General features: G+C 44.3%; 1 protein-coding gene across 1 annotated transcript in view; it reads right to left on the bottom strand.

The window, feature by feature from the left end:
• Positions 1 to 16,684, bottom strand: part of DHTKD1 (dehydrogenase E1 and transketolase domain containing 1) — a 38,277-nt gene that overhangs the window by 7,171 nt on the left and 14,422 nt on the right. Inside the window, exons 7-13 of the mRNA XM_040968131.1 lie at positions 15,222 to 15,420; positions 12,619 to 12,931; positions 11,559 to 11,643; positions 8,744 to 8,883; positions 4,232 to 4,382; positions 3,118 to 3,224; positions 1,408 to 1,572 (exon numbers count right to left, since the gene is read on the bottom strand). Of these exons, the coding sequence (XP_040824065.1) occupies positions 1,408 to 1,572; positions 3,118 to 3,224; positions 4,232 to 4,382; positions 8,744 to 8,883; positions 11,559 to 11,643; positions 12,619 to 12,931; positions 15,222 to 15,420 (1,160 nt within the window). The remainder of the gene's footprint in view (positions 1 to 1,407; positions 1,573 to 3,117; positions 3,225 to 4,231; positions 4,383 to 8,743; positions 8,884 to 11,558; positions 11,644 to 12,618; positions 12,932 to 15,221; positions 15,421 to 16,684) is intronic.

Here is a 16,684-nt window from a genome sequence, read left to right as displayed (position 1 = left end):
TGAGGTGGCGGTTCCTCATCCCTGGGTACTGGGACGTGTGGAAAGCCATGAGTGGTTCCTCCTTTGTCTTTCCCCTTACTCCAGGAACAACAAGAAGAAACAGAAAATTTGGGAGCAATGAGTTCACTCAATTTTCCCTAAACCTTGATCCTTCGCACCACAATCAACCATGTAATCATTATTACAAAATAAAATTTAAAACGAAAAAAACAAAAAGTTTGTTGGAGCATCTGACACCAGCAGTATAGCAATGCTAAGCCTCAGACTGCAGTGCCAGCATCACATACGGATACTGGTTCAAGTCCTGTAAGCTCCATTTCTGATCCAGCTCCCTGCTAACAGCCTGGAAAAGCAACAGAACGTGGCTCAAATCCTAGAGCCCCTACACATAGATGGGCGACATGGAGGAAGCTCCTGGTTCCTGACTTTAGACCAACCCAACTCCAGACATTGCATCCATTTAGAAAGAGAACAAGGTAACGGAAGACCTCTGTTGTGTCTCCTTCTCGCTTGATAACTCTACCTTTCAAATAAATGTAAATCAGTCTTAAAAAACCAAACAAACTTTGTAAGCCTGACACAATGGCTCAGTGACTAAATCCTTGCCTAGCATGTTCCAAAACCCCATATGGATGCTGTTCATATCCTGACCGTTCCACTTTCCTACCAGCTCCCTGGTTGTGGCCTGTGAAGGCAGTAGAGTGTGGCTCAAAGCCTTGGGACCCTGTACCTATGTGGGAATCCCTGAAGAAGCTCCTGGCTCCAGGCTTCAAATCAGCTCAATCCTGGCAGTTTTAGCCACTTGGGGAATGACCCAGTGAACAGAAGATCCTTCTCTGTATTTACTTCTATAAATCTGCCTTTCCAATCAAAATAAATAAATATTTTTTAAAAAGTTTGTGAGACAATGAAATTAAAAGTTTTAATTTGGTATAAATTTTTTGAAATTAATACACTTCTCTCATTTAATGCATTTACTACAATCTTTGTAAAAACTGCATAAAATGAGATGCAGAAAATAAAACCAGAATTTAAAATTATCTTAGAAATTTGCTCTTTCTGGCCTGGTACAATGGCTAAAGTCTTTGCCTTGCACAAGCCTAATCCCAGTTGGGCGTTGGTTCATATTCCAGCTGCTCCACTTCCCATCCAGCTCCCTGCTCGTGAGCTGAGAAAGCAGTGGAGGATGTCCCAAAGCCTTGGGACATGCACCCGTGTGGGAGACCTGGAAGAAGCTCCTAGATCCTGGCTTCAGGTTAGCTCAGCCCTAGCCATTGTACCTCTTGGGGAGTGAACCGACAGATGGAAGATCTTTCTCTCTATGTCTCCTTCTCTCTGTAAATCTGACTTTCCAATATAAATAAATAAATTTTTAAAAAATCAAAGAAACTAGCTCTTTCTACTCACAGGAAATCTGAGTAACATCTTGGGTGAGGCAACGATGAGGGGTTTTCTGAAGTTCCGAATCATTTGTCTCCTGAGCAGGTGGAAATACTGTGCTGGAGTAGTTGGGTGGACCACAAACATGTTCACAGTGTCTCCATCCACACCCTCTTCCACACTGTCACACATCTGGGAGAAACAGAAAGAGAGAAATCATTCAGGTTTTCCATTGCAATCTCTGTGACAATACGCTAGCCAAAGGGAGGCACAAGCATTCTACACAAGTAAGAGAAGAGATATCACACTCTGTAACAGAAAACATCGCTAGGTAAATTTATGATCTGAAAAGTATTAGTGAAAGTTCTCTGTATCACCTCACACAGTTGTTCCCAAGCACAGTTGGCTGGAAGAATCATCTGTAGGGGGAAAGAGAAGGCTGTTTTTTAAAGTACTGATAATGGGCCTGGCACAGTAGCTCAATTGGGCTCAATTGGCTAATCCTCCCTTGCAAGTATGGGCATAGCTATGGGCACCTGTTTCCATCACAATTACTCCACTTCACATCCAGCTCCCTGCTTGTGGCCTGGGAAAGCAGCAGAGGATGGTGCAAAGCCTTTGGACGCTGCACCTGCATGGCAAACTCAGAAAAAGCTCCTGTCTTCAGATAAGCTCAGTTCTGGCTGTTCTGGCCACTTGGGAAGTGAACCAGGGCATGGAAGATCTTTCTCTATGTATCTCCTTCTCTCTAGCTTCTTGCTAACGCAGACGCTGAGGGGCAATGATGCTGATTCAAGTAAATGACTTCCTGCCACCCATTCAAGAGTCTTGTCTGAACTGACTTCCTGGTTTCTGGCTTTGGCAATACCCAGGGACGGCTATAGGCCATATCAGTCTCTCTCCGATTCTCAAGCAAATTTTAAAAATTCAAATTTTAACAGTAGTTATTTCTAGGAGGTTATTTAAAATGCTTTATAGATCATAGTCATTTTATAGAAAAATTATCATTGTCTAAAGAATATGGCTTTAAAATTTTTTTAAGATTTACTCTTCTTCTTTTTTATTATTAGAAAAGCAGATTTACTGAGAGAAAGAGAAACAAAAAGAAAGATCTTCCATCCACTGGCTCACTCCCCAAATGGCCACAACAACCAGAAATAAGTTGCTCCAAAGCCAGGAACCAGGAGCTTCTCTCAGTCTACCATGTGGGTACAGGGTCTCAAGGCTTTGGGTCATCCCTACTGCTTTCCCAGGCTACCAGTAGGAAGCTGGATGGCAAGTGGAGCAGCTAGGACTCCAACCAGTGCCTTGATGGGATCCTGGCACATGCAAGGCAAGGATTTAATCACTAAGCCCTACACTGAGCCCCAGAATATGGTTTTTTTAGGATACAGATTCTGAGATACTGCTCCCGAGAATATGATCTGGGCTGGTCCCTGTGTCTGCACCTGTTTAGGTAAGTTCCCTAGGAGATCTTGATGTCAAAACAGGTATGGCAACCACTGACCTTCATCACCTAGACCAGCTTTAATTGCCACTGACCTATGACACCACCACTCCTGATACACTGTGTTTTGAAGGAAGCCTAACCTTACGTGAAACCTGTTGCATCATTCCCACACTGCAGTGTCTTGTAGTTCAAGCTGCACATTCAGATACCTGAAAGAAATATTTCTGTTTCCAGAGCACCTAGGAATGTGGGAAATGACTCTCCCATTAGAGGAGGCATCAACATACCTGCAGGAAACGCTCTAGTCGACAGGATGAGTGGTCAGGGCCAGCCCCATCGTAGCCGTGCGGGAGCAGAATAACAATGCCACTTTGTAGGAGCCACTTGGCCTCTCCTGGGAAAGTGCCACACAGAAAGTTCAAACTGAATGAACAAGAACCAACTGAAACCACTTGTCTTAAATAACTTGCCTGACAGTCCTCCCACAGGCCCCATTACATGCACTTTCTATTGTCATACTGTCCTGAGAGGCAACAGTGCCCACTTGGCTGGGTGGAAATGTAGGACAGCTGATGCGCTGGGCTTTGGGGAGCAGAAGACAAATTCCAGGACAGCCATCCCAACTTCCAAGATGGTAGCGTGCCACTCTACCCCTACAGCTCTCATATGGTGGCTCTTCCCTTCCTTTTGCACAGCTGAGGATCCAGGCCACTGTCCTTGTGGGGAAGTGCAGCGGACACATCCCAATGGGCCTTCAGTCAGAGAGAAAGTCAGTCTTCCAGGCATGCTTCCTCCTTGCAACTAACCGGTGAGCAAAACGGGTGATGACAGAACTCAGAGGCCTTTACTCAAGATCTAACAATGAATGACCCCCTCTTCCAACATGAGACTGAGCATCCAGGGAGACTCTTCCTTGACATACTTTAGATTTCCATCATAAGCAGGTACTGCTTTGAAAACTTTCAATCCTAGTGAAATAGTTGAACGAGACTAGATGGAGGGGAGCAGATTATTTTCACTTCCACGTTGCATCTGCCTGTGTCACTGCTGCCTGCTGGCAGTATTTCTGTTATGACTGGTCACTCAGTGCATCCCCAAGAACAGACCCAGAAGCCAAACATCCTGAGAGCTGGCACATTGCTCACTGCTTTCTTCAGTCACGCACACAGCCCTGGGGAAGGCAGGTGTTCTGCGTCCTGTCACCGGGCAGTACCCACTCTCCATGCTGACTGGGAACTCAGATTCTGCTCCCAGGAGCAACTCACTGAGTTCTGACAGCTGCTACTCCCAGGGGTAAGCAGGCGATTGCCCACAGATGCCTACAGAGCAGCAATCTCATCACTCCTCTGTGCCTGTGGGCCTGGAGCAGTGCGTCCACTCTCCATGCTCACAACAACCAACCTCCTGAAATGAACGTGTCAAAGATGATCTGGGCTCCATTGAAGAAATCGCCAAACTGGGCTTCCCAGATGGGTAGTAACTTTGGGCTTTCGATGCTCATCCCGTATTCAAATCCCAGGACAGCCTCTTCAGATAGGGGACTGTTGCTGACCTAATCCCCAGGAAGAAAATGAAACATTGGATGAATGAGCAAGGGCACACCTGACAGGGGCTGGCACAGGTAAAGCATCACTCCAGCACAAAATCTTAAAGGGAGGAGGGGCATGGAGGGAAGCTTTGGTCTCATCTATGACCACAGGATAGTGACTGCTTGATACCAGTGGAGCACATGAGGAAAGTTGGGACAGAGAATAAGACGGAAAGGAAAAGAGGGTTTAATATGAGTATTAAGGACTTCCCTCAAGGGTAAATCATATACTTTTTAGAGGACCACCTTTAGAGCTCACTGTAAAACTCTTATCATATAAATTTCTAATATATATATAGTCATATATACATATTATATATAGTTATATATATAGTATATATATATACATATATAGTTATATATATATTTTTTAAAGGAGAAGATTAGAAAATGAAGGCCGGGGTCCCGGAGTGGTAGCTTAGCAGCTAAAGTCCTCATCTGCACACACTGGGGTCCCATATGGGCACCGATTCTAATTCTGACAGCCCCACTTCCCATACAGCTCCCTGTAGCCTGGGAAAGCAGTTGAGGATGGCCCAAACCCTTGGGACCCTGCACCAATGTGGAAGACCTAGAGGAAGCCTTGGGCTCCTGGCTTCGGATTGGCTCAGCTCCAACTGTTGGGGCTGCTTAGGGAGTGAATCAATGGATGTAAGACCTTCCACTCTGTATATCTGACTTTCCAATGAAAATAAAATAAATTTTTTTTTAAAAAAGAAAAAGAAATGAAAGCCTACCTATAGTTAGAATCCATGATTCTAATACATTTGCCAGATAAGTAAAAAAAAAAAAAAAGACATATGTTAAGATAAAAAGAACAGGAGACAGGGCCCAATGTAATGGTTTAGTTGGCTAATCCTCCTCTTTTTTTTTTTTTAAAGATTTATTTTTATTATTTTTTCATTGGAAAGGCAGATATACAGAGAGGAGAGACAGAGAGGAAGATCTTCCGTCCGATGATTCACTCCCCAAGTGAGTGCAACGGGCCGATACTATGCCGATCCGAAGCCAGGAGCCTCTTCCGGGTCTCCCACGTGGGTACAGGGTCCTAAAGCCTTGGGCCGTCCTCGACTGCTTTCCCAGGCCACAGGCAGGGAGCTGGAAGGGAAGCGGGGCTGCCGGGATTAGAACCGGCGCCCATATGGGATCCCGGGCGTGCAAGGTGAGGACCTTTAACCACTTGCGCCACTGCGCCGGGCCCAGCTAATCCTCCTCTTACAAGTACTGGGATCCCATATGGGTGTCCCGGCTACTTTACTTCCCATCCAGCTCCCTGCTGGTAGCCTGGGAAAGCAAGGATGATGGCTCAATGCCTTGGGATCCTGTATTCATGTGGAAGACCTGCAGAAGGCTCCTGGCTTTTGGTTTCAGCTCAGCTCAGCTCTGACTGCTGTGACCATTTGGGAAGTAAACCAGGGGACATAAGATCTGTCTCTTCTCTCTGTAAATCTGTAATTCCAATGAAAAATAAATAATGCTTTGAAAAGAAAAGAACAGAAGATAAAATGATATCTCTGTGGAGATTACAGAGACAGGACAACTAAACATAACATGACACTGAATGGAGTTGTAGTGCTGACAACCACATAGGTGTCAAATAGTGTTGGCTGCTCCACTTCCCATCCAGCTCCCTGCTAATGGCCTGGGAAAGCACTCAAAGATGGCCCAAGACATTGGGCCCCTAAATTCACATGGGAGACTAGAAAGAAGCCCTTGGCTCCTGGCTTTGGATTGGCTCAGCTGTGGATATTGCAACCATTTGGAGAGCAATCAAGCACACGGAGGATCTCTCTCTCTAACTCTGACCTTCAAGTAAGACGAAATAAATCTTTAAAAATTTATTCACTGGGCCTGGTGGCGTGGCCTAGCGGCTAAAGTCCTCACCTTGAACGTGCCAGGATCCCATATGGGCGACGGTTCTAATCCCGGCAGCTCCACTTCCCGTCCAGCTCCCTACTTGTGGCCTGGGAAAACAGTCGAGGACGGCCCAAAGCCTTGGGACCCTGCAACTATGTGAGATAGCCGTTGCGCTCACTTGGGGAGTGACTCGTCGGACGGAAGATCTTCCTCTCTGTCTCTCCTCCTCTCTGTATATCTGACTTTCCAATAAATAAATAAATCTTTAAAAAAAAATTATTCATTAATTTTGTTTGAAAAGCAATGAACAGAGACAGAAGGACAGACAAAGAGACTGACAGCTCTCCCCTGCACTGGCTCAGGTATCACCCTCTGACACTGCATTCCATACGAGCAACCGTTTAAGCCCTACCCACTGTACTTCTGATCCAGTTCTCTGCTAATCAGCAAGGAAAGAAGAAAACTACGGCCCACATCCTTGGGTCCCTGTATTCCATGTGGGGGACACAAATGAAGTTTCTGGCTCCTGGTTTCAACCTGGCCCAGCCCTGGCTGCTGTGACCATTTGAGAAGTAATCACTGGATGAAAGAGCTCTCTGAGTCTCCCCTCCCTAACCCTTGCCTTAAACTAAACAAATACATCTTAAAAATAAGTAATTAGTAATACATAAAGCTAATAATAAATCTTAAGTTACAATTCAATAAAAGCCTCATTTCAAATAGGGGAACACTAAATATTTCAATATACAGTTCAGCAGTCTGACTTGATCCAAAAAAAAAATCCTTTTTTTAAAAAAGGACTTATTTTTATTAGAAAGGCAGATTTACAGAAAGAAGGAGAGACAGAGAGAAAAATCTTTCACTCCCTGGTTCACTCCCCCAAATGGCCACAATAGCCAGAGCTGAGCCAATCTGATGCCAGGAGTAAGGAGCCCCGTTGAGGTATCCCACATGGTGCAAGGTCCCAGTGGGCTGTCTTCCATCGCTTTCCCAGGCCACATGCAAGGAGCTGGATGGGAAGCAGAGCAGCCAGGACATGAATTGGCACCCATATAGGATCCTGACTCATGCAAGGTGAGGACTTTAGAGACTAGGCTATCACGCCGAGCTCTTTAAAAAAAAAATAAATAAAGATTTATTTATTTATTTACTTATTTATTTAGCAAAGGCAGATTTATAAAGAGAAGAAAATACAGAAAGATCTGTCTGCTGATCCACTCCCCAAGTGGCCACAATGGCCAGAGCCAAGCTAATCTGAATCCAGGAGACTCTTTTGGGTCTATAACACAGATACAGGGTCAAGGTCCCAGGCCATCCTTAACTACTTTCCCAGGCCACAAACAGGGAGCTGGATGGGAAGTAGAACAGCTGGGACATAAACTAGCACCCAGAAGATGCAGGACAAGGACTTTAGCCACTAGGCTATCATATTGGGCCCCAAAGATAAGTTTCTAAAAAAAATGTATTTATATATTTGAAAGAGAGAGAGACAGGCAGACAGACAAACAGACATCTTCTATCTGCTGGTTTAATCCCTAGATGTCTGCAATGGCCAGTGCTGGGTCAGGTTGAAATCAGGAGCCAGGAGCTTAATCAGGGTCTCTTGTGTGGGTGGAAGTGACCCAAACACCTGGACCAATCACTGCTCTTCCCTGGCCATTGTCAGGATGCTGGATCTGAAGAGGAACAACTAGACCTCAAACTGGTGCCCACACTGGCTACTGATGTGGTAACAGCTTCACTTGCCACACACCACCATATCAACCCCCAAAGATGGATTTCAAACTAATTCCAGAAAAATGTAAGTTGAGTGCCACTTTGTCTTAGAGGAACACTGCTTTTGCCAAACACATTTGTTAGAGAGGATCAGTGAACTCAAAGCTACATGCTCAACGACTTTGAGCAGGAAGGAAGATGACATTCCACTAAACTCACCTTGCAGCATAAATTAATTTCACAAACATTGCATGCCAGGCACCATGGTAGCTGGTGCGGCCATGAGAATGAGAAGACTCAGCCCCTGTCCCTAAGACACTCAAGAATACCGTGAAGACTGGCACATAGAAAGACACGGTCGTGCTTACTCATCAAGCCCCTAATCCAGAGGAGGATGCAATCTGAAGGAGGTATTTTTGATTAAGTTTTTCTTTTTTAGTATATAAGAAATGTTTGCATCTTTGACTGACTTCAACAAATCACAACATGCAGATATTAATGTCAATTTTGGATTGGTAAAATGTACATCTGTTTAACCTTTACACGATTACAGAGAAGGAACCAGAATAAAATAGCTCCGGTTTGCCACCTAGTCTGTTACCTCCACTCCACATGTTCTACCCACCCAGTGCCTCTTTATTCAAAAACCTCTAGAAGGCACAGTTGGCTATGGCTGTGTGCAGCAGCTCTCAGGCTCCTGTAACTGTCACCAGCAGCAGCTGGCTTTCACGACGGACATCACAGGATCCTACCTCGAGAAACCCCTTCTGGTGAGGGTCCATATGGTTCAGCGGGATGTAGGTGTCGTCGGTTTGCTGGCAAACCACCATCACATGCCTTTGACTAAACGTTCCACGGCCAACGTCTTGACCACTCAGACGAACATTAAATCCTTAAGAAAGCAAGCAAAAAAAATTTCAAAAAAAAAAAATGTTTTGGGCCCAGCATCATAGCCTAGTGGCTAAAGTCCTCGTCTTGCATGAAGCAAGAGCCCGTATGTGCTGGGGTCCGTGCAGTGGGTGCAGACACGAAGGTGTGAAGAGAATAGCTCCCTACTTGGCAGGGCCCGGGGGAGCTTCCAGCTGTTTGGAAGGGCCCAGCGGATTTCTCTTTGACCACCTTGATGCTGTTTCACCCCTGTTTGCAAGGACACTCAAGCACCCCATGAAGAAATCTGTAATCTATTGAGGCATTGTTTGCCCCTGTGAGATGGCTTTTGCCACCAACGTGAGCTTGAGAGTTAATGTTACTGATAATGTCTTGGTGAGGGGGCCTTTGACACTTTACACACAGGAGCACAATTAAGCCCATGGCATTTCCGGACACCTTATTGTGTGCTGTTGCCTCAGAACCTGGCCCAGACATGCAGCACATCCTCTGGGAAGGGGCTTGATATGTATGTCTTAAATACTAATACAAGTGATGGGAGTGAGAGCTGAAACTGCTATGGCAATAAATATAGTTATTGTTATCTCAAAGGCTAGTGTGTCTTTGCAATTTTTTTGGGAGCATAGAAAATGTAATTGTTTTAGCTGCTTTCATAATTTTTAGCTAGAGGAATTAAGGATGCTTTTATTAAGGAAATGTGCTTTTAATTATTATATTATTGTTTATGGGGTTGTAGAGCCTATAGTTGTAGAGGGATTTAATATTTGAAACTTCTGTTTTGGATTTTACGTTTTTTCCCTTGTAACCTATTTTCCCATTAAGTGATGGGTAAATTGTAGAAATAGAAATGTGGTAGGAATGTACTACTGATTAGCAGGTAATCGCATGTGCCTTGGCCTTGGAGTCCCGGCTGTCGCTCCATGGCTACTGTTGAAGAATGAATAACGGCTTGCTTTGAAGAATATGAATACAGTATTTTGCAGAATTATCTTTAGGGGCACCTGCTTAGCCTTGAAGTACAAACAGAATGACCAAATGTCTGTACATGCCCCCTTAGTCTTGAAGTAAAAAATAGAACAATTAGTCGTTTGTGCAGAAGCTTGTGAGGTGTCTGAGTAAATAAAAAGGACAGCTTTTCCTTGAGCTGTTGTGAGAGCGCGCCAAGTAACAGTGTTTGTGTCTTTCTTTATCGCCGACTCCACGCACCCTTCCTGAGCTCCGAACTCGGCTGGACCTGGACTCCGGCACATATGGGTGTCAGTTCTAATCCCAGCAGCCCCGCTTCCCATTAAGCTCCCTACTTGTGTGGCCTGGGAAAACAGTCGAGGATGGCCAGAAGCCTTAGGACCCTACACCCATGTGGGAGACCTGGAAGAGGCTCCGGGCTCCTGGCTTCAGATTGGTGCAGCTCCAACCATTGCAGCCGCTTGGGTAGTGAATCATAGGATGGAAGAGCTTCCTCTCTGTTCTGTCTCTCCTCCTCTTTGTATATCTAACTTTTCAATAAAAATAAAATAAATATTTTTTAAATGTCCATTTTCCAACGAATAACCCATCTCATAATAAGGCAGGACAAACCTGAATCCACATACAATAGCTCTATCCTGCAAATTTCCATTAAGATAGCAAATTCACATTATTCACATGTATATGGGCTATATTCAAAAATCCATAGTCAAGGTGCAACTGCACAGGAATAGTTATCACTTGGGACCAGCACCATGGTGCAGCAGGCTCAGCTGCTGCCTGTGACAATAGGAGTGATGGTTTGAGCCTTGGTGGCTCGGCATCCAATCCAGCCCCTTGCTAACGCACCTTGGATAGCAATGGAAGATGCGCTTGGGTCCCTGCCACCATGACCAGGTGGGTAAACCAGATAGAGTATCTGGATCCTGGCTATGGCCTGACCCAGCACCAGTCCCTGAAATCATTTGGGGAGTGAGCCAGTGGGTAGCTCTACATCTATGTCTCCCTGTCACTCTGCCTTTCAAATAAACAAAATAATATCCTATGAAAAACTAAAACAATTATTATCACTTGTAGCCACCATTATGGTGCAGCAAGTTAAACAGCAGCTTACAATTCTTGTATTCCAGAAGAGAATATGTTTAAGTCCTGACTGCTCTGCTTCCAATTCAGCTCCCTCCTAACGCTCCGAGGAAGAAAGCTGAAGATGATCCAAGAACCTGCACCCTACCATCCAAATGGAAGATCCAAATGGAGTGTCAGGCTCTTGGTTTTGACTTAGCTCACCCACAACGGATGTGGCCATTTCAGGAGTTAACCACTGACAGAAAATTGGTAACTCTCTCTTACTCTTGTTCTCTCTTACTATCTCTCTCTCCCTCTCTGTCACTCTGCCTTTGAAATGCATACAATATACATACAAAAAAATCATCACTTATTCTACAATATTTAGGTTAAAAAAATTACCATTTCAACACCACCAGCACTGAGCCAGTTGCTTATTAATAAGGCACTCAACTGCCTTAGAGTTGGTGCTCGGATGAAGATTGTCAAATGACCTATTCTACAATGATATAATAGCATCTGGTAAGAAGAGGCAACAGGTTCTAGGACCTCACTAGCTGATAAAAATAAGAGGTAATTACAGTTCATTAAACCAGTACCGTTTTTACACTTTCCTGTGAACTGCGCAGCCAAACAGAAAGTACGTACCTTGAGCAAGCAAGGAGCCCAGGGCCAGAGCCTCCGCTGTTGCCCAGTCTAAATTTGTTCCACTCTGCACCTTCTCCATTCGGGACTGTGAAACAGAAGAAGAGGAAAAAGGAAAATTTGTAGAGTCCCTGTGTTTTTCCATACTGATTTCAAAATATTTAATGAAGCAAGGGTAAGTGTCAACAAGTAGTGCTGAATAACAAGTACAGTCTGCTACATCTGCATACAATTGGCATTACAGACACTTTTCAAACAGGCAAAGCAAACCTGACCGTAGGTTAGTAATGTCCTCTGCAAAGGGATGAGAAGATGGAATCAAGGAGAGCATACAGGAAATTGTTATTCTTAACATTCTATTCATCTTTTTAATATTTATTTATTTATTACTTACTTGAAAGGCAGAGTTAGGAGAGAAAGATTTTCCATCCACTGGTACCACTCCAAAATGGCCCAAATAGCATGACCCAGGTTTAAGCTATGAACCAGGAGCTTCTTGGAGAACTGCATGGAGTTTTGGCCTCCTGATGTAAGCATGGAACAATCCTAGTTATTGTGACCATTTAGGGAGTAAACAACAGATGGAATATCTCTCCCTCTTATTCTGCCTTTCAAAAATAATTAATTTAAAAAACAATAGGAAAAGGTTCAGCATATTTACGGGTCTAAATGATCATGTTTGGGGTATATGTGTTATTTTTGTTCCTTATATTTAAACTACTTGAAAGAATTATTATTATTATTATTTTTTTTTTGCTCAGTGATGGGAAAGATCAAAACAGACAAACTTGCATTTCTGTATCTTCTACAATATGCAGCATTCAATGTAGGTGTACTATATTAAGCATAAACCAATAAATAAATGCAGAAAAAAATAGAAGCAGAGAAAATCTAAAGATAACTGGATATCAACAGTAAAACAATGCAAGGATCAGTTTCTAAAACCTACTCACAAGCAGTGAATATTTGTCAAGTGAATCAGCCTACCAAAAAGACCAGTCCAACATCATTCCTTTGCTGAACAAGAAGAAAAGTAGTAGCCGATTACTGGAATACTCCCCACCTGGACATACGTCTTTAGCAGGTGGCTGTGCACCTGCAGTTCCTTCAGGACCTCCACAGACTTCATGCCGATAAACTGCAGGAGGTCCAAGGGCACACCTGTGTTCCAGGTGGTGATGCGAGCTTCAGGCTGCACTAGACCCTGCCAGTGGGCCTGCAGGTTGGTGGCTGGGGGGCTGTAGTGGGTGGTATTAGACAAGTGGTCATTCAGCTTGGCATAGTAAGAGGCTTTTATTTCAGACACCTCCTCCTGGGTCATGAGTCCACTGCTGATCAGGTGCTCTGCATATGTGTCGGGGATGCTCTTTCGGGCTCTGATCAAGAAAGAGAGGGAAAAAGGTCAAACTGTGTGTCAACATCTATAAGAAACACAGTCATTGTCAAAGACTGTTATAAGGGCACCGCTATAAAAAGCACATTGGGGGCCTGGTGTAATGGCTCAGTTGGCTAACCCTCACCTTGCAAGTGCCAGGATCATGTCCTAACTGCTCCACTTGCCATTCAGCTCCCTGCTTGTGGCTTGGGAAAGCAGTAGGGGACAACCCAAAGCTTTGAGACCTTGTACCCATGTGGGAGACCAGGAGGAGACTTCTGACTCCTGACTTCAGATCAGTTCAGCTCCAGGTGTTATGGTCATGTGGGGAGTGAACCAGTGTTTGGAAGATCTATCCCTGCATCTCCTTCTCTCTGTAAATCTCTTTCCAATAAAAACAAGTGAATCTTTTTTTTTTTAAGATTTATTTTATTTTTATTGGAAAGTTGGATATACAGAGAGGAGAGACAGAGAGGAAGATCCTCCGTCCGATGACTCACTCTCCAGCCGGCCGCAATGGCTGCAGCTGAGCCAATCCAAAGCCAGGAGCCTCCTCCGGGTCTCCCATGCGGGTGCAGGGTCCCAAAGCCTTGGGCTGTCCTCGACTGCTTTCCCAGGCCACAAGCAGGGAGCTGGAAGGGAAGTGGGGCTGCCGGGATTAGAACCGGCGCCCATATGGGATCCCAGGCATGCAAGGCGAGCATCTTAACCACTGCGCCATCGCACCGGGCCCAAATACATCTTTTTTTAAAAAGGAACTTAGAAAAAGTTTAATAAACCATCCACTTCAATATAATTAATGTTATGGGCTAAAGTAGTTACATAGCCGGTACATCTTCTGCCTACAATGCTGGCATCCCACATGGGCACTGGTTCATGACCAGCTGCTCTAGTTCTGACGCAGCTCCCTTTAATGGCCTGGGAAAGTGATGTAGGATGGCCCAAGTTTTTGTGCCCATGCCACCCATGTAAGAAACCCAGAAGAAGCTCCTAGCTTCTTGCTTTAGGTCTGGTCCAGCCTTAGCTGTTGTAGGCATTTGGGAAGTGAACTAGAGGATGAAAGATCTCTCTCTGTGTCTCTTCTTCTCTCTGTGTAACTCTGACTTTTAAATAAATAAATGAATACATCTTTTTTAAAGTAAAATTCAATTTTACATTATGTGACTTTCACCTCAATAACTTAATATGAAACTCAAATTAAAAAGAGGAATGTAAGTGATTGACTAAAAGCGCTCAAGAGTAACAATACCTTCCAGGCAAGCAAAAAAAACAAATTATAAACTTTCTTTTTCTTGAAGATAATTGATTAATTGACTTGAAAGGCAAAGTGACAGAGAGAAAGAGATTCAGAGAGAGAAACAGAGAAAGAGATCTTCCATCTGGTAATTCATTCTCCAAATGGCCACAACAGCCACAGCTGACTAAAGAGAACCCAGGATTCGATACTCCATCCAGGTCTCTGTGTGGCAGGTGCCTGAATTCTTGGGCCGTCTTCTGCTACTTTCCCTGTGCATTGGCAGGGAGCTGAATGGGAAGCACAGCAGCTGGAATCAAATTAGACTCTGATCTCGGGTACAGGAATCACAAGCAGTGACTTAATAGGCATTCCACAACATCAGCCCCTTTCTTTATAAATTTCATCTACATCCAGATAGAAATAATTGCTAGAGTTTTTTAGTGATCAGGCAAGCTGTGGGTGGTTATTTACAAGCTAGATCAACATTGTCTCCCTTTCAGCACCTCCTTTATTTTAAAAAAATATATTGAATTCCCCCCTAGTCAGTGGCCCACATGGACATTCATCCTTCTCATGATGTAAACAGCATTAAAAATGGAACAAAATAATTTACAAAATAAAGATAAATGTTGAATACAAAAAGTAAAAATGAGAAAATCCCTAGCCCCTGCGTTCCCTCTCACCAGGGCACAAAGCAGGTCTACTTCAACAGGTCACAGAGGAGAACTGTGGAGGTTCTATTTGTGATCATGTCAATGCCACAGCAAGTAACTTCTGGCAAGGCCTTGCCTAACTCCTCCTACTCCAGTGTTCCCACCTGCTAAATGTTCAGTTGCCCATTCTTGGGTTAATGAGGAGACACATGGAGTTTGAAGAACGTGAGGTGCACTCTGAAGATGCATGGTGTGACCCTCCCAGCTTTCCAAGGACTGTGTCAGTCTCAGCCTTGAAAACTCCATGTAGTGGGCACACCAAGGAAGCTGGTCATCTCTCTGAGAGTATTTACTGAAAATAAGGATCAAAGAGTTTCTGTTGGGGAGGCTTTTAATCATACCTGATGATTTTGTACATGACTGGGTTGGTAAAGAAAGGCTCGTCCAACTCGTTATGGCCCCACTGCCTGTAGCACAGCAAGTCAAGAATCACATCCTTGCGGAACTGGCGCTGGTATTCAAAAGCCAGCCGTGTGGCACGCACCACTTCCTCTGGGCTGTCTCCATTGACATGGATGATGGCACAGCCCACAAGCTTCCCTGGAGTAAACAAGACAGGGATGAAGCAGACCAGTTACCCCAGAAAAACATCAGCATCTCTCCAAGTCCTGCTGTCTGCACCGGGAGAGGGCCCAGATCCTCAGGGGAAGTCTGCCATGGTTATTAACTTAAACTTCGAAGTTCAACTTCAAAACTTTGTATGTGACTTTGGTAAAGCTGCAAATCTCAGTCTACTTATGCATAAACCTTGGTTGAAAACCCCTACCTCTCGTTGACATTGTAAAGACTAAATGAATTCCTGTTTATAAAATGTTAGTGCTTGGGTCTGGCACAATGGCTAAATGGCTAAATCCTCACCTTGCATGTGCCAATTTGTGTAAACTTCCCATGTGGCTCCCTGCTTATGGCCTGAGAGAGCAGTAGAAGCTACCCCAAAGCCTAGGAACCCTGCACCTTCTTGGGAGACACAGAAAAAGCTCCTGGATCTTGACTTTGGATTGGCTCAGCTCTGGCCATTGTGATCATTTTGGGAGTGAACCAGCAGATAAAAGATCTTTTTCTCTGACTCTCCTCTCTCTGTAAATCTTATCTGTCTTTCTAATAAAAATAAATAAACCTTAAAAGAAAAGGTTAGTGCTTAAAAGTACCAGGTACATAAGAGTTAACATTTGTTGCTGTATATGATTACTACTATCCTTCTTACTAAGATAAAACAGTCACTGGATTAGCACAGTGGCTCATCCAGATCATTTTCCACCCTGTATCACGGCATTTAATATGGGTACTGGCTTGCATTTCAACTGTTCCTTTCTGATCCAGCTCCTTGGGTAGAACCTGGGAAAGCAGCGGAGCATGACCCAAGTCCTTGCAACCTTGAACTCACATGGGAGATCACAAAAGAGACTAGAAAGAGGCTTCTAGTCATTTGGGGAGTGAATCAGTGGATGGAAGGACTTATCTATCTCTTCATCTCTGTAAAAATCTACCTTTCAGGGCCCAGAGGGATAGCCTAGTGGTTGAAGCCTCACTTTGTATCTGCCAGGATCCCATATGGGTGCTGGTTCACATTCTGGCTGCTCCTCTTCCCATCCAGCTACCTGCTGATGGCCTGGGAAAGTAGTAGAGGTGGCCCAAAGCTTTAGGATCCTACACTCACATGGGAGACCCAGAAGAAGCTTCTGGCTCCTGGCTTCAAATCGACTCTGCTCTACTTGGGGAGTGAAGTAGCAGATGAAAGACCTTTCTATCAGTCTTTCTCTGTGTAGACCTGCCTTTCCAATAAAAATAAATAAAACTTGAAAAA

The sequence above is a fragment of the Ochotona curzoniae genome, unplaced genomic scaffold, assembly GCF_017591425.1.
Source record: "Ochotona curzoniae isolate NIBS_2020 unplaced genomic scaffold, NIBS_Ocur_1.0 scaffold_4683, whole genome shotgun sequence".
Lineage (NCBI taxonomy): Eukaryota > Metazoa > Chordata > Mammalia > Lagomorpha > Ochotonidae > Ochotona > Ochotona curzoniae.
The sequence above is the reverse complement of the archived record's forward strand: the minus strand, read 5'-3'. Positions and strand labels throughout refer to the sequence as shown.